At 43.8% G+C, this 16,045-nt stretch overlaps 2 protein-coding genes across 2 annotated transcripts in view; one reads left to right on the plus strand and one right to left on the minus strand.

Annotated features, from left to right (window-relative positions):
* Positions 1-1,443, minus strand: part of TIMP4 (TIMP metallopeptidase inhibitor 4) — a 37,729-nt gene extending 36,286 nt beyond the window's left edge. Inside the window, exon 1 of the mRNA XM_090021235.1 lies at positions 1,123-1,443. Coding sequence (XP_089877361.1) covers positions 1,123-1,252 — 130 coding nt within the window. The 5' untranslated portion in view covers positions 1,253-1,443. The remainder of the gene's footprint in view (positions 1-1,122) is intronic.
* The window catches only part of SYN2 (synapsin II), a 568,232-nt gene that overhangs the window by 394,693 nt on the left and 157,494 nt on the right, over positions 1-16,045 (plus strand). The gene's annotated exons all lie outside the window — the stretch shown is intronic.

Below are 16,045 nucleotides of genomic sequence, written 5' to 3' on the forward strand. Positions count from 1 at the left end.
TTGAAAAAAATGGTGTTTGCAACAACTTTTTCAATGCAGAGGACAAATAGTGTAGTATAATAATTTTTAAGCAGTAAGTAACCTGAAATTTCCACACCTCAAATAACCCTAATCTGGGATGTTTGGTATAGGTAACTTAATAAAAGGATTGCTTGACAAACCCAGATTAAAAAAACAATTTAACTGATGGCCATAAACAGAGCTTAGAGTCTGTCATGGCTACAAAGAATTTCTGTCAGTGTATAAAAGCAATTAATCAGTATGCAGAAGGTATTGCCTACCCCATAGAGATGCTAATTTTGCGACACTTTGGAAACTCATGTTCTACATTTACTGTTCACACAGGATAGAAGCTAACTAGCCACAGCTTGAACTAATGAAATCAAAAGACTACAAAATGTCACATTTTCTTATCCCCATGTTGTCTAATTTTGAGATCTTTCGTTTTTCTATATGTTGATTAGATATCATGAAACACAGCAATCTTAGGAGTGGAAAGTGAAATGTAGTACAGAATTCCTGTGGCTAATCTGTCCATAGATAAAAAGGCCTATCCTTACCTGCTAAAATTGTTGTTGCAAAATGGAAACAAATCCAAACCTTATTATAGTACATCACAAATCAACTGATTTAACTACATATCCTCACTGGATTTCACAGAGAGCTGTGGCAGCTAGTTATTCCTAAAACATACATACATAATTTCTGTATTACATATTTATATATAATTTCCTATTCTATATATTTAACATAACTGGAATTATTTGTCAGTGACAATATTTTCTTGTTCACTTGGAAAGCTAATATAGAAGTTTTTTCTTGCATTTTAAAAAGTACTAATTTAATATAGCAGCTAATTCAACAATGTATAGTCTTGACTATTTACTGAAAAAGCAAGGGAAACAGAACAGCTACTAACAAACATCAGATACATTTTAAAATGCATTATCTTATATACCTGTCTCTTTAAATGAGAACACTCTGCTTTTAAACCTTTTCAGTGAATAATCTGTTTTGTTAAATGTATTCCCTAGAGAGTTGAACAAAAAATATCACAGCACTTAATTTAGTTACAATTACTTTCTTACCGACAACGTTAAAAGTATAGCTGTTATGACTCACCTAAAGCAGAATCACAGATTAGCTGCTGTGGATGTGCAGGGGCACAGCTGCATGCCTCTACCAGCTCCTGAATTCTGAGGGTCAGAAGAAGCAGCACTGAAAACAACAAGGTACTGAGTACAGAGTTCATGCTGCCTTAACCACGTTTAACTGGCCAGCTAAAGAAAATATTCTCTTACTAGTGATCTTACATCTAAATTTCCTAATGTCTGTCTGATTTCTTCCTTGTGAAGTTCGACTTCAACAGACTTAGATGGTTAGAAAAGCCCTCTAATGCTCAAACTGAGTATATGCTAATGATAACTGACTTCTAATTTCCTGGACATAGGACCCTCTTATTTATGGCCCTGACACTAACTAGTAACCCCGCCTTCCTTTAAGGAAAAAGCACATCATTGGTGAAAATACTGTATGACAGGCTTATTGTACCAAAAGAGATGTTACCTTAGTGGGTTGCATCACAATGTTGTTGTTATGAGTCAGTGTGACTATTAATAATCAAAAGCTTTAAACAAATCTTTTTCATATTTCTGCAGTTGATTTCAGCTCTGTAGGAGAATAGAGATTAATAAAATAATCTGATAAACTTCATGCCAATGTTAATGAAGAAAAAGTTCTGCCACCTTTCCTATCATGGCCAATGTAAACAACATATGGAAAAGTAATCCTAACATCCTTGTTTCAGCTCTGGTTACATTTACAGCCCTGGATCTTCCCCTGTTCCTCCCTACATTTTCTTGAAATAACTTCCCTGTTTTCAGGTTGTATAGAACTTTATTCATAAACAGAAATGTTTCGGTGCTGTGTATGTAAGCTTTGACAATTGGTCACTACAAACATTACCAATTCAAAAATAAAAGCAGCAATATAAGCCATTTTTCTGCTACTTCAGCATACATTTAATTTGAAATAACAACAAAAATACCCCTGTGATAAATGTTCTGGGTTGACCCCTTATTCTGCAGTCCTGATTTTATGAATCTTATTCAATAGATATGCCCTTTCTGCTAGCTACTATGAGTCCATAGGCTCCTTGGACTCAGTAGGCACATAGGAAAAATAGTTTAGCTCCAGAAAACAAGAGCCCTCATCTCTTACCTACAAACCTTTTACTCCTATAATCTGCTGGATTTTTTCACAGCCTGTATATGTGAATTTCTACTGCTCTTTTAATAGCTGGTTTCTCATGCAAACAGCACATTAAGGTCTGAGCAGAGAGGATGGTGATGTATATACAATTTGAGAAGAACTTGTATATAAGCTACAGGGGTGTAGGTTATAGCCATGTTGGGCTAAGGACATAGGCAGACAATGTTCTTTGGGTGAATCTTATATGTTTTATTAGACCAACATAAATAGTTGGCAGAAAATATTTAGCAAGCTTTTGGTTTAAAAACCCTTCGTCAGGCTGAGGAAATCTCTGCAGTTGGTGTGTGCTCTTCCTGGATGGAATGAAAAGTAAAGAAGCCAGAGGCGGGTCTGATATGCATACAAGACAGGCAGTCAGTGAAGATGTAAATTGAGGAATCAGTGGGTGACAGAGTGAAAAAGGGGGTGAATGTAGCTGTTTAATAGTGGAGAGGTACCTGGGGAGTCAGATGTCAGGCAGGTTATAATGTATCATAAATCCAAGGTCTATATTTAGTCCATGATTTTTTTGTATCCAGGAGATTGAGGAAGTGGAGTTCATAGGCTCGTCTCTGGGAAGTGTTTTGTAAGTTTCCTTTGAGGATTAGAACTGCGAGATGGGAGAGCGACTGGTTTTCTTGCGAGAAATGAGCCCCTGCAGGTATTCTTGTCTAAGATAGATTTCCGGTGTGTATTCATTCTGGTGCACAGTTGTTGTTTGGTGTCTCTTGCGTATTTTCCATCAGAGCAGTTGGTGCATTGGATGAGATATTTTACAGTTCTGGAGGTGTGGCTGTAAGATGCAGGTATGCTGATGTTTCTGTTGTGGGGTGTAATAATTGTGGGGGTGGTGGAGATGTGTTGGCAGGTTTTGCATTTCTTGTCATGGCATGGTCTGGATCCTTTTGGTATGTTCTGGCCCTAAGGAGGTTTGCTTCTGGTGATAAGGTTAGCAAGGTTCAGTGCTTGTTTGAAGGCTAGGATGCATCTTTTTAAGAATAGGGTCTCTTTCTAGTATGGGTTGCAATCTGAGGATTTTCCGTATGCATTTGAGGGAAGGGTGATATGTCATAACCAGCGGTGTGTGATTCGTGGAGGTGGGGGGTGTTCTGTACTGCAGCAATTCTTCACATGGTATCCAGCTGGCTCTTTCAAATGTGTGATCTACCTCTCGGGAGGAGTGTCCTTGTTGGGGGAAAGCCTTTTTAAGATTGATGAGGTGACTTAAAATAGAACCCCTTAAAGAAAAACAGTTTATCACACTGGACCACATCTTACTCCACCTGTTAGATACCTAAGTGGACTTAGGTGCCTAGGAATGATCCTGTTCCACACTGCTTGAATCTTTGAGAAACAGTTAATGCAAAAGGCATCCTCCTCATCCTTGCTGCTTTTTGTGATTTAGTGTTAAGAGTCAAATGCTTACAGAAGTAGGTGCACTAACATTTTTTCAGGGTGAAACAATTGGATGTGGGTGCCAAATCATTTATCACTTATGAACTTTAACTCTGGACAGTAGGTGCTGAAAGTGACAGCGTGATGATTGTTTAATGGTCTATAAAAAAAAGAAAAGACTTGATTGACAGGTTCCTAGAGGACCTGAGAACTCCGATTGCCAATGGCACTAACAGACACTATTAGCGACCATCTTAGCAAAGTTCAAAGACTGTATAAATCTAGAGGATGAAGAATCTTCCCCTAACAATAGTTAACTAGGACACCTTGGTGTTGTGTGCCAACATGTGTATATTGGCATTTTACTGGTACTAGACTTTTGTGTCTAATGCTGTCAGTCTGGTAGCTTACTAAAAGCACTTAGAGTAAAAGCTTGTAAGTCAGGGATGCTTGTACACATAATGGGGGTTTAATCCCCAAGGTTTTATTATATGGCCCCTAAATTGAAACAGTGGGTTTTTAATTGAAACCCACCAATTCACTTTTTCAGTCATGTTATGGCGAGGGGCCTGATCCTTTTTTTCTTTTCAGTGGAGCCTGCCCACGGCCAGGGGGTGTGCTGCCAGCAAGCTAAGTGGCCTCTGAGCTGCAGGGGGCCCCCCAGTCCTTCCCTCCACAATGGCAGCATCCCCCAGGATGCCCAATCAGACTGCTAATGGGCTGGATGCTGCACCAGCTTGGAGGTAGCACGTAGCCTGATCCAACTCTTCCCTGAGCCCACCAGGGCTTCCAGCACCCCATGCACTGTCCCTGCCACCTCCCTACCACCTGGGACTGCCCAGAAAAGGTCTGGCTTGCCTCTGGGGCAGCATGGGGAAGTGGCAGGACAGCAGCTGGCTCTTATGGTGGCTGGAGAAGGTTACAGGGATGATGCGCAGGGCACTGGAAGCCCACCAAGCCCGATCTTCCCTTATCTTGCCTGGGCTTCTAGTACTCTGTGCATTGTCCTTACTGCCTTCTCCAGTAGCTAGGACGCCCAGCTGCCCTCCTGCTGCCTTCCCATGCTGCACCAGGGGAAACCCACCCATTTCTGGATGCTCACAAGGAGCAGGAAGGCAGTAGGAACAGTGCATGAGGCACTGGAAGCCCCAGCAGGCTTGGTGAAGAGTTGGATCTGGTGGGTGCTGGCTTTGCGCTGAGGCAGCATCTGGCTCACTAGCAGCCTGTCTGGGGAACACCACCACCACTGAAGGAAGGACTGGGGCCCTTGCAGCTCAGGAGCTGCTCAACCCACCGGCAGCTTGCACCCCAGCCACAGGACAGGCAGGCAGTCTCTACCAAAAGAAAAGGGATCTGGCCCCTTGCCGCTTCTGCCTAAAGCAGGTTTCTGCTGAAGGCAGAAGCAGTGAGGGGCCCAATCCTTTTTTTCCTGCAGAGCCTGCCCACCTCCAGATGTAGTTTAGTTTGGAATGATGCAAAATCATGTAAAACTCTCCAAATCTGCACATGCGTAATGTGTGATGCATTAAGCCACACAAATTACATTTTTGTCATATGTATATTGTGATGACCATCACATGTACAAGTGCCCCAGAAGATTAAAATAATGTATGTAAATAAATAAAAGTAAAATCATTACTATATTTTAATCAGGGGCATTAGATTTTTATGTTAGACTGAGCATAAATCTTGCTACAGAAATATAAACATAATAAACATAAAAAGAGAATCTTATGTTTTAATAATCCTTAAATTGTTCTGTTTGGAAGTATGTTAATTGTATGAGTACAATAACTATTTATTTTTATTATAATCTTACATATTGTCTGAGGGTGCTCTTGGTGCAATCCTATTAGACCTTTAAGAGAATCTTTCAATGCCATCTGCGCATAGCTGATATTTTTAAAGTGTGGTAATGATTGGAAAAGTGAGTGACTATACATGAGGACTGTTTTCATGTAACAAAAGTGCTTCCTGCTTTTGTTCTCCGTAGGGCTAGTTGAGTCCAATATACTGTGAAAACCACAAAACATCTTAGTGTAGAATTCAGGCAATAATTTACAACTACTCAGATGTAACCTCTATCATAAGCAAAAACGATACATCTTGGACAAGATTTTCTAAAGTAATTTATGATTCTGGATAACTCAGTTCTCAGGATGGTCAACATGAAATGCCAGAAAGGATCTAATTTTGCAGATTTTGCTTTCTGAAACTCAAGACACTTGTAGTATCACAAAAGTTGGGTAGCACAGCATTGAGGTGCTTGAAATTCCTTCCAAATTTTATCGACTTCTATTTTTGCTTGCTCCCCTCTCCTCCAAAGTGTGTCATTCACAAGGGTGGGGGGGTTGTTTTTTTTTAAACAGTGTTTCATATAAAATATAGACATGCATAAAATCTTAAAAAATAGGGCTGGAAAGGACCCAAGGACCTAAAGTCCTGGTCTAAAGGCAGAATCAACATACCTAAACCATTCTTACAAATGTTTGTCTAGCCTTGTCTTAAATATCTCCAATGATAGAGATTCTATAGTCTCTGGCTCTGGAAACCTATTACTTTTATAATGCTATTTATATGCCCTTCTTTGGCATCCTTTCATCTACAGGAGATGGTGGATATTGAAGCCTATGACATAAATGGTTTGGAATGTCTCATGTGACTGAATAGTCCAATCTCAGATTTGCATGATCTGTGGCAGTGGTTACAAATGTATATGTCATGGTTGAGTGGTTTAGGAGTTGCTTGCTTCCTGCGGGCTCTTGTCTCTTTAAGCTGTTGGAGCCAATTTCTGTCATGGACTTTGATGCCCTGGTGGAGTCAATGACGCCACTTGTTACAATCACTTGCCAAGGTTTTCCATTGATCAGGATTGATTCCAAATGCCTTTGTATCTCATTTGCATGTGTCTTTGTAGTGAAGCTTGGGGTGTCCTGTTGTGCTTGTTTCCTCTGATAGTTCCCTGTATCACATATCCTTGGGTATGCATCCATTTTCTGATCTAGTCAGATGGGCTAGGCAGCGCAGTTGTCTGTGTTTGAGTAGGGCTGTCACACTTAGTAAGTTTGCCCTTTGAAGAACTTCTGCATTGTTAATTTTATCTTGCCATTTGATGTTGAGTGTGTGGTGTAAACATGCCGGTGGGAGCTGTTTAACCTTTTCTCTTGATGTGCATAAGTTATCATGTACTCACCATACAGGAGAGTGCTGAGCATGCAAGCCTTGTGCACTAGCATTTTGGTCTTGATGGTAAGCTTTGAGTTGTTCCATGCTCTTTTAGTTAGTCTGCTGAAGGTGGTGGCAGCCTTTCCAATGCGAACATTAAATTCTTCATCCAGTGAGAGATTGGTAGTCATTGTAGAATCTAGGTAGCTGAACTTTTGTACTACTGCTAGCTGGTTCTCATTAAGGATGATCAATGGATCTTGTGGAACTCCCTATCCTAATGCAACTGTTTTCTTTATGCTGATGGTGAGTGCAAATGCCTGGCAAGCTCTTGAGAGGTGATCCATAAGTTCTTGTAGTAGGTCTTCATCATGGATTATAAGGGTAGCATCATCAGTAAACAGAAGCTCCTTGATAAGCACTATCAGAACCAAACAGATGCCTGCGGCTGTTTTGGCTGGATGTAAACTTTCCATTCCAAGGGCTAAAAGATGTTGCCCAGCCTGTCTAGGAGTTTTGGAAGACACTATTCATTATTTTGAAATGTCCTCTATATAACAAAATAAGGAGAAAGTATTTATCACTGTTCTTGCAGAAATGGACATACTTCTTGTTAGACCATGGCTCCATGCAACCTAACGGCTGGGAAGACAACGGATTGGTGCACACATTGCTTCTTCCAATAGCTTTATTCAAAATGCAGGCAGTTTTGGGCGAGCTCCAACAAACTGGGGAGCTGCCGCAAACAATAGTTCTTTCCATATTTATACACCTTGGTTTATGCTTATTAACATTTACCCCACCTTTGTCCTTCCTTTGTTCTACCCTTATTCCTACCCATCTTAAGCACCACCTCTGTTTACTGTTTATTTCATTAGCATAGACTTACCCATGCATTTCACTTATTTACATGTCTTTTTGCTATAAGCACACGTGTAAGACCCTGACCCCCACTTCTCTTGGTCACTTGTGGTCTCCTGCTGATTTCTTCACCATCTCCATGGTCTTACTTCTGCTTTATCTCTTAACAATAGCCAGTGGTCTGCATCCTGTTTTTCTTACACAATGAGCTATATATCTTGCATCACTACTATTGTTAGGAAAATGCTTGCCTAAGTGTCTTGCAATGTTACTTTTAACATATCATTTTGCCTTGTGGTTAGCCGCTCTGCTAAGCCACAAGTTATAGCCTTTTATTCAGCTACAAAACCAATGCTCCCCAAGATCCAAATACTGTCACCCTAACACTTCTCAAATAGAGATAAATTAATATGGCTTCTCCAGCAAATAGACTCATATTGAGTCCACCATCTTGCTATTTTTGCTTACAAGGCTGAAGCGATCAGATCTAAACATCCTTTACTGTTGATATAACCAATAAACTTTATCACTATATTTGTTTTTTACCATCTTAATTGTGGACCTATGCACAACATTTTTATAGATTCGTGATTCCTCCTGAATGACTACTATACCTTCATCTTTCACCAGACCAAGGGGAAAACCACACCAGGTAAAGTAGAGGATAAACACGGTAGGAATAATTGCCTTCTTACTATTGCCGTAAAATTGGTATATGATCAATTAATAAAATTAGACATATACAAGTCAGCAGGACCAGATGATCTTCATCTGAGAGTGCTGAAGGAGCTGGCCAAAGTCATTGAGGAACCCCTGGCAAAACTCTTCCACAACTCATGGTGCTCTGGAGAAGTCCCTGAGGACTGGAAGAGGGCCAGTGTTGTGCACATCCACAAGAAGGGCAGGAGGGAGAAACTGGGTAACTATAGGCCAATCAACCTAACTTCCATCCTTGGGAAAATCCTCGAAAAGTTCATCAAGGAGTCTGTCTACGATAAGCTTGCAGAAAGTCAGATTCTGAATGACAGCCAGTATGGCTTCATCAAGGGCAGGTCTAGCCTTACCAAATCATCTCCTTCTGTTACCAGATAACTCGCCACCTGGACATGAGATAACAGGTTGACATTGTATACCTAGCCTTCCAAAAGGCTTTTGATCTATCATCCCGCAATGTCCTTGTGAGCAAATTGGAGGATTGGGGGCTTAACTCTGAGACAGTCAAGTGGGTGAGAAAATGGCTGCAAGATAGGGCCCAGAGAGTCATAGTGAACAGATCTGTCACCCCGGCAAGAAGTGGGCAATGGTGTCCCATAGGGGTCAGTGCTCAGTCCAGTACTTTTCAACATCTTTACTAACGATTTGGATGTGGGGGTGAAGAGCTCACTGGACAAGTTGGAAGATGAAACCAAATTATGGGAAGTGTGGTCATGCTTGAAGATAGGTTACAGTTACAGGTGGACCTATACAAGCTAGCAAGTTGGGGAGATCAGAATCTGATGAAGTTCAATGCTGAGAAATGTAAAGTGCTCCACCTTAGAATGAGCAACCCGCAACACACCTACAGGCTTTGTGGCACCAAACTGACTAATATCATGAACGAAAGGGACCTGGGAGTAATAATAGACCACATTATGAATACAAGCTGGCAGTGTGATGCTGTAGCCAGTAGGGCAAATAATACTCTGGTATGAATTAGTTGATGCATCTCCAGCAAAGCCAAGGAGGTGATTCTTCTGCTCTACTCAGCACTTGTGAGACCACAGCTGGAGTACTAGGTCCATTTTGGGGCATCACACTTTAAGAAGGACATGGACAAGCTTGAGAGAGTCCAAAGAAGAGCCACTTGTATGATCAGAGTCTTAAAAGGCGAGCCATATGAAGAAAGGCTGAGGGATCTGGGACTCTTCACCCTGAGGAAAAGAAGGCTGAGAGGGGACCGGGTAGCAGCTTACCATTACATTAGGGGAGTACATCAAGGACTCTGTGAGCAGCTGTTCACCAGGGCACCTGTGGGGAAAACAGGAGTAATGGCCACAAACTCCTGGAAGATCGATTCAGGCTCAACATTAGGAAAAACTTCTTCACAGTCAGGGTGTCCAGACTGTGAAGTACGCTGTGGTGTCCAGAGGTGGTGCAATCGCCTACCCTGGAAATCTTCAAGAGGAGACTAGACAGTCGCCTTGCTGGGGTCACCTCTGATCCCATTTATCTTTCCTGCTTGGTGCAGGGGGCTGGACTCAATGATTTTCCAAGGTCCCTTCTGGCCTTACAATCTATTAATCTGATTTATCAGCATACTTGTACTTGATTATGTTAATTCTTGGAGTAGAAATAATGCTTTTCAATAGATTGGCCCTATTTTATTATTATATTTGCATTTCTGTTATTTTTGTTTAAATTTATATTATGGTTGTGTGTTGTTTATGTTGTTTTTGGGAGCATGGCTTTCAGCCAGAATCCTTAATAAATTGAAATTGAAATTGAAGTGTGGTGTTCAAAATAGGACACAGCTCTCCAGCATAAAAATGAACTTAAAGATGAAATAAAGGCGGAAAGAAAAAACAACATATATTACATATCTGTGGTTAACAGTAATGAGACTCTTTAGGGTTACACCTATTTTGCTCTGGAGTGAAAATAAAAACCTTAAGAATAGCAAAGAAAATGAATTTTAAAATGATAGAATGGGAACAGAATTGAAACAAAATATAATATCAACATCATGGCCTTGTGTAGACAAAACGAGAAGCATGTGCGCATAACACTTTAAAGCAGGCTAAATGCTTTTGCACTGCTTTAAGAGTGTCAGTGTTTGCACACTTTGCCAGCATATTGTGCATTAATTCCAGCTGCTGTAGGAAATTCAGCGGTGTAATGCGCCTTAAATGACTTGGGGCGCAGCAAACTAAAACCTTTGAGGAGTTTTAGTTTACTGTCCTACAGCCGTGGAGTGAAGCACTGGACTCCATCCAGCTCCACAGCTCTGCAGGAAGCTCTGTAGATAGCCTGGCAACAGCCCAGGAAAGCAGGCTCTGCTCAAGAAAAGCAGTGCACCTGATCTTCCCCTGCCCCCCACTGGAGCTTGCCTGTCTTCCTGAGCTGCGCGGGGGCCTGGTGCTTCCCTCTCTGACTGTGGTGAACTCAGGACTGTCCGAGCTGAGTGCCTGCGGGCAGGTGCCGCCTAGGGTGGGGCCACCACTGCCATGGAGATAAGCACCACACCCCCTTGCAGCCCTCCCTGCAGCTCCCCTCTGCTATTCCTTCTGGCAGCTTGCTCTCTCCTCCCCGCCAGAGAGTCAGGTAAGGTGTTAATCAGTCCTAAATTGAAGCAGTGTTTTTTAAAACCCACTGCTTCAAGTTAGGGCCCCCATTTCATCTAAACATGCCCAGTTTAGATGAGAGAACCTTTTCATAGAATCATAGAATCAATGAGTCGGAAGGGATCTAGACAGATCATCTAGTTCGACCCCCTGCCATGGGCAGGAAGGAGCACTGGGGGAGGCAGGGATCATAAGACCACAGCCAGGTGCCTATCCAATCTCCTCTTGAAGGGAAGGTGAGAGCACCACCTCTCTGGGAAGCCTATTCCAGGCTCTGGCCCCCCTTACCGTGAAGTAGTTCTTCCTAATATCTAACCTAAACCTATCCTCCCTCAGCTTGTGGCCATTGTTCCTGGTGACCCCAAGGGAGTCCCTGGTGAACAGACTTTCCCCGAGTCCCTGCTGGTGGCCCCTGATAAGGTTGGAGGCAGCCACAAGATCCCCCCCTCAGTCTCCTCTTGCGGAGACTGAAGAGATTCAGGTCCCTCAGCCTCTCCTCATAGGGCTGGACACGGAGGCCCTCAACCATACAAATGGCTTCCTCTGGACCCTCTCCAGGTTCTCCACATCCTTCTTGAAGTGCGGCGCCCAGAACTGGACATAATACTCCAGCTGCGGCCTAACCAGTGCCGCATATAGGGGGAGCAAGACCTATCTGGACCTGTTAGTGATGCCCCTGTTCATGCATGACAAGGTGCGGTTGGCTCTGCCTCTTGCTTCGTTGCATTGGCAACTCATATTCATCCTGGAGTCAATCCTGACTCCAAGATCCCTCTCTGCCTCTGTGCTGCCAAGAGGGTCAGCCCCTAACCTATAACCGTAATGCTGGTTCTCTCTCCCCAGGTGCAGCACCCTGCACTTGTCCTTGTTGAACCACATCCTGTTCAGATCCATTCACTTCTCTAACCTATCCAGGTCTGCCTGTATACAGTCCCTGCCTGCCGGTGTATTCACTTTACCCCACAGCTTGGTATATCAGCGACCTTGAACAGCGTACTCTCCACACCCTCGTCCAGGTTGCTAATGAAGATGTTGAACAGCACCGGCCCAAGGACCGAGCCCTGGGGGACTCTGCTGCCCACACCCTCCTAGGTCAACATCGGCCTGTCCACCACCACCCTCTGGGTGTGCCCCTGGAGCCAGTTTGCCACCCATGTGACCATGCATTCATCAATGCCGCAGTCCCTCAGCTTGCCCACCAGAATTGGTTGGGACATTGTGTTGAAGACCTTCTGGAAGTCCAAGAAGATGACATTGACTTCTTCCTTCCCATCTAAGCTCTTTGTTATCTGGTCATAGAAAGAGACCAGGTTAGTCAGGCAGGATCGGACTTGCACAAACCCATGCTGGTTACCCCTCAACATCACTTCCCCTGCAGGGCTCTCAGTAATGTGGCCCTTGATAATTTTTTCAAAGACCTTCCCCAGGATAGAAGTGGTATGGCAGAACAGCAAAAAGGCCAGGCCCTAGACCCTTACAAGAGCAGTAGACAGACTGTTACCTTTTTATTTTAAATAGTTCTTCATATGAGCTTCTATAGATATGAAGTGTTATCCCTAGAGGTGCATAATAAATTGGTCCATATCATATCAGCACGAATAAAAGGAAAATTGAAATTATCAACAATTGGCTTTTTTTGGCTGATGTGACTGGTAATGTCATCAGTTAAATGCTGCATACATGCATGCATCCACAGCATGCACACAGCCACAAGTGCAACCTGGCAACTTGGAGAGCAGTGTCTGGCTGGTAAGTCTGTGGGGGGTGGGGGCTGAGAGGACAGAACAAGGCCTGTATGGTTAGGGAGGGGCTGGGGCTGGGGCTGAGGCTGGAGCAAATGCTGCCCAGCCGGGGAGGGTCGGAGGACAGAGCCACAAGTGGCTTGTCCAGGATGCACCAGGGAGCAGTGGCAGAGGGGTCAGCTTCCACCACTGCGCATACCCCTGGGAGGGCACTGGGGAGGGCACAGCCCCCCAGATCTGTGCTTGGGGCAAAGGCAGGCTTCCACTACAGGCTGGGGACAGGGGAAGTCCTGGGTTCTTTCCAGCAGGGGTTGGGCGGGGCTGCGCTCAGGGCGGGTAGTGGTGGCGCTAGAAAGGGGAGTTATGCGGGGGGCTATGGTGAATTTTGGGGTAGCTGAAATCCACTAAGTACCCCCCCTCCCAGAACCACTGCTGCCTGGCCCAAGCACAGTCCCATCCCACCCCAACCCCCAAGAGGAGCCTGGTGCCACCCTCCCTCACCCCACACATAGACCCAGGGGGCACATGCCCCTCATGCTTCTCCCAGGGTTGCATGCAGCAGTGGGAGCCGCCCCTGCCCTCCCCCTGCCCCCTGGATTAGCTGCTTATGGCCCATCCCCTGCCCCACCCTGGCTGGGCAAAGCCTACCCCTGCCCCTGCTCCTGCCCTAGTCCCAGCCCCACTCCCTCCCTCACCACAGGGGCCTTGATCTGCCCCCACCCCTTCCCTCCCTCAACAGACTTACCAGCTTGACTCTGTTCTCCAAGCTGCCATGGTTGCATATTGGCAATCAGATCGGTATTGGCCCATATGGCTCATTAATAATCAACCATTGGTATTGGCCCAAAAAATCTTTATTGGTGCACCACTTGTTATCTCCACATCACAAGCCCCATCAAGCTACTACAGACTGCATATAGCAAGTCATTCATCCTCAGTCAGTTCAGTGGCTTTTCTGCCAAAAGCTACTGCCTCACCAGTGGCTGAGAGTATTAACACTGGACTCTGCCTCTGCCCTTTGCATCCCCAGGGGGAAGGGCAAGCCATGAGTCAGTGTCTGGCTTGCTGTTTTCTATCCTGCTTCTATTCTGGGAAAGAAGAATCAGCTTCCCTGCTTAAAATACGTGCTCCAATTTTGGAGGACTGATTTTGGGGAAATGGTTCACGTGGTATTCGAGTATATACTGGTTATTGTCTTCCCATGTGATAGTGATAGTATGGCAAATGTAAAGTTGTATCCAAAAGGATAGTGTTTGCAAATGATTCAGATTGCATCTTGACCTATTATCAGGGTGGATCAGATAAATAGTTCTGGTTTTGACCCATACCTAGAAATAATGAAAAAGAATATTACCCTCCAAAGCTTGTAAAAGTTATGCTAAGCATAAAAGCTAAGCTATATAAATTTTCATTTTCTGGAACCAGGCTCATCTCCTGCTGGCCTATTGGAGGAAAGTTCTTGTCCTCTCTTTCAAGCTGGCCCACCACTCCATGTAGTTCCTATATGCTGCTCTTAGGGTTTTCCAGTCTTCATAGCTCTGCCTGAACTCACACTGTATCCTTTCATCATCCAGGAGGCTGATGTTCATCTTCCACATGCCTCTGCACCTCTCCATTTGTCCCTCCATCTCTCCTTGTTTCTGCTTTCATTGTTAGGAGGCAGTGGTCCAAGAAGCAGACCATCCAAGCCATGGATTTGGCTTTCATTACTCTCCATTCCTTGGGGAGAAGGACGTAGTCTTTGCTGACTTGGTCTGTCACAAGGGGTCTACCCAGGTGAAACTAGCAGGCCTTTTTTTTTTAATATTGTGTGTGTGTGTGTGTGTGTACACACACACCACAGTAGCTCTACCAACCTGTCCCATGGTTACTATGGCTCATTTGACAGTCCAAGACACATGGATTTCATGTGTCATTGCTCCTAATTTCTCTTTGCCTACTTTAAAGGAAACTCAAGTGGGGAGGTGGGTTCAACCTATTTTTATCATTTGAGCCTGTTTTTTTTTTCTGCTCTATCCTGCCTTTCCACTTTTGCTCCCCCAAGCCCCTCTTCTGGTCTCAGTAAGACAGCTAGCTTATGAAGTATTTTTTCCTCAAATGAAAAGAAGCCATTACTTGTAACTTCAAATATTTAAATTGTATCATTCTTGTTAAAAATGTCAGTTGGTATAGGACATGTTTATTCTGGTAAATGTTGAGCTTAAAGAGAAAATAAAATAGAGTTCAGCAACATGAGAAAATAACCTGGAAAATTAAACCAATCATTCTGTCTTTCAGCCATGCTACATGGTGTTAGGGTGCTTGTACATGTGATGGCAAGACAATGTACATGTGATGAAAATTTCTTTTTATGTGGCTTAATTTCCCTTTGTGTGGTTTAATGGCATCACACTTTACATGTACACAAGGTATGAGTGCTTTAAATTAGTTTTCATCATTACAAACTAAACCACAGCCCAAGGTAGTTTAGTTGCATTGTTACAACTTGCAATAAGGAAGCCATAAATCTGTCATGTGTACACGCTAATTCACTGAATTATGTGTACTGAGCCTCTTTGTCCCCCAGGTGCCACTACAATTTGCAGGTATTTGTGTGTAATGAATATTTTAGGACACTAGTTGTAGCTGCAGAGCCTGACGTGAATCAATATTCTGCTGACTACTTTTTCTTACTTCATTAAATAAATAATTCAAATCAATCATTTTTTTTTGTTTGTCATCTCTGATTTCACTTGGTATAGTAGCTGGATGTCCTAGTGTGTGTTGGGAAGTGGAAGATTGGGATGACCCTGGTCTCTTTTGTAGATTGGTGAGAATCTGCATTGTATGTATTTCCTTCTCCATTATTGGGAATAAAGTGGTGCATAGTGTACCCTGACCCCCTCAGCGCTATTATAGAAATCCCACACAGTGAAACATGCTATGAAAGCAGTGGTTTTCAACCCTTTTAAGTAGGAGATCACCTTTGGCATTTAAAAGCAACCCAAGATCTACCGTCTGCTGCTGCCACTTCCCTCTACCCCCCCTCCCGCCCAGCAGGTAAATCTGTGAGGAGAAAAGTGGAGGGTGCAGATCGAGGCAGAAGGAAAAAAAAATATTTGGGGGAGCTTCCTCAGCAGGCAGGTCCCATCCAGCCAGGCCCCCACTCAACGTACCCTACTCCTGCCTCTGCAGCACAGTCCCTCACCACAGGGTCCTCAATCTAGCCCCCATTCCTTCCCTCCCCAGCGAACTGACCTGCTGGGCTGGGGCATGCATGTGCATGCATGTGGGCTCTCAGCCCCCCACCCCAGCCTTGGATTGACTCCAAGA

This window comes from Crocodylus siamensis, chromosome 11, assembly GCF_052110815.1.
Source record: "Crocodylus siamensis isolate JL-2025a chromosome 11, ASM5211081v1, whole genome shotgun sequence".
In the NCBI taxonomy this organism is placed as follows: domain Eukaryota; kingdom Metazoa; phylum Chordata; order Crocodylia; family Crocodylidae; genus Crocodylus; species Crocodylus siamensis.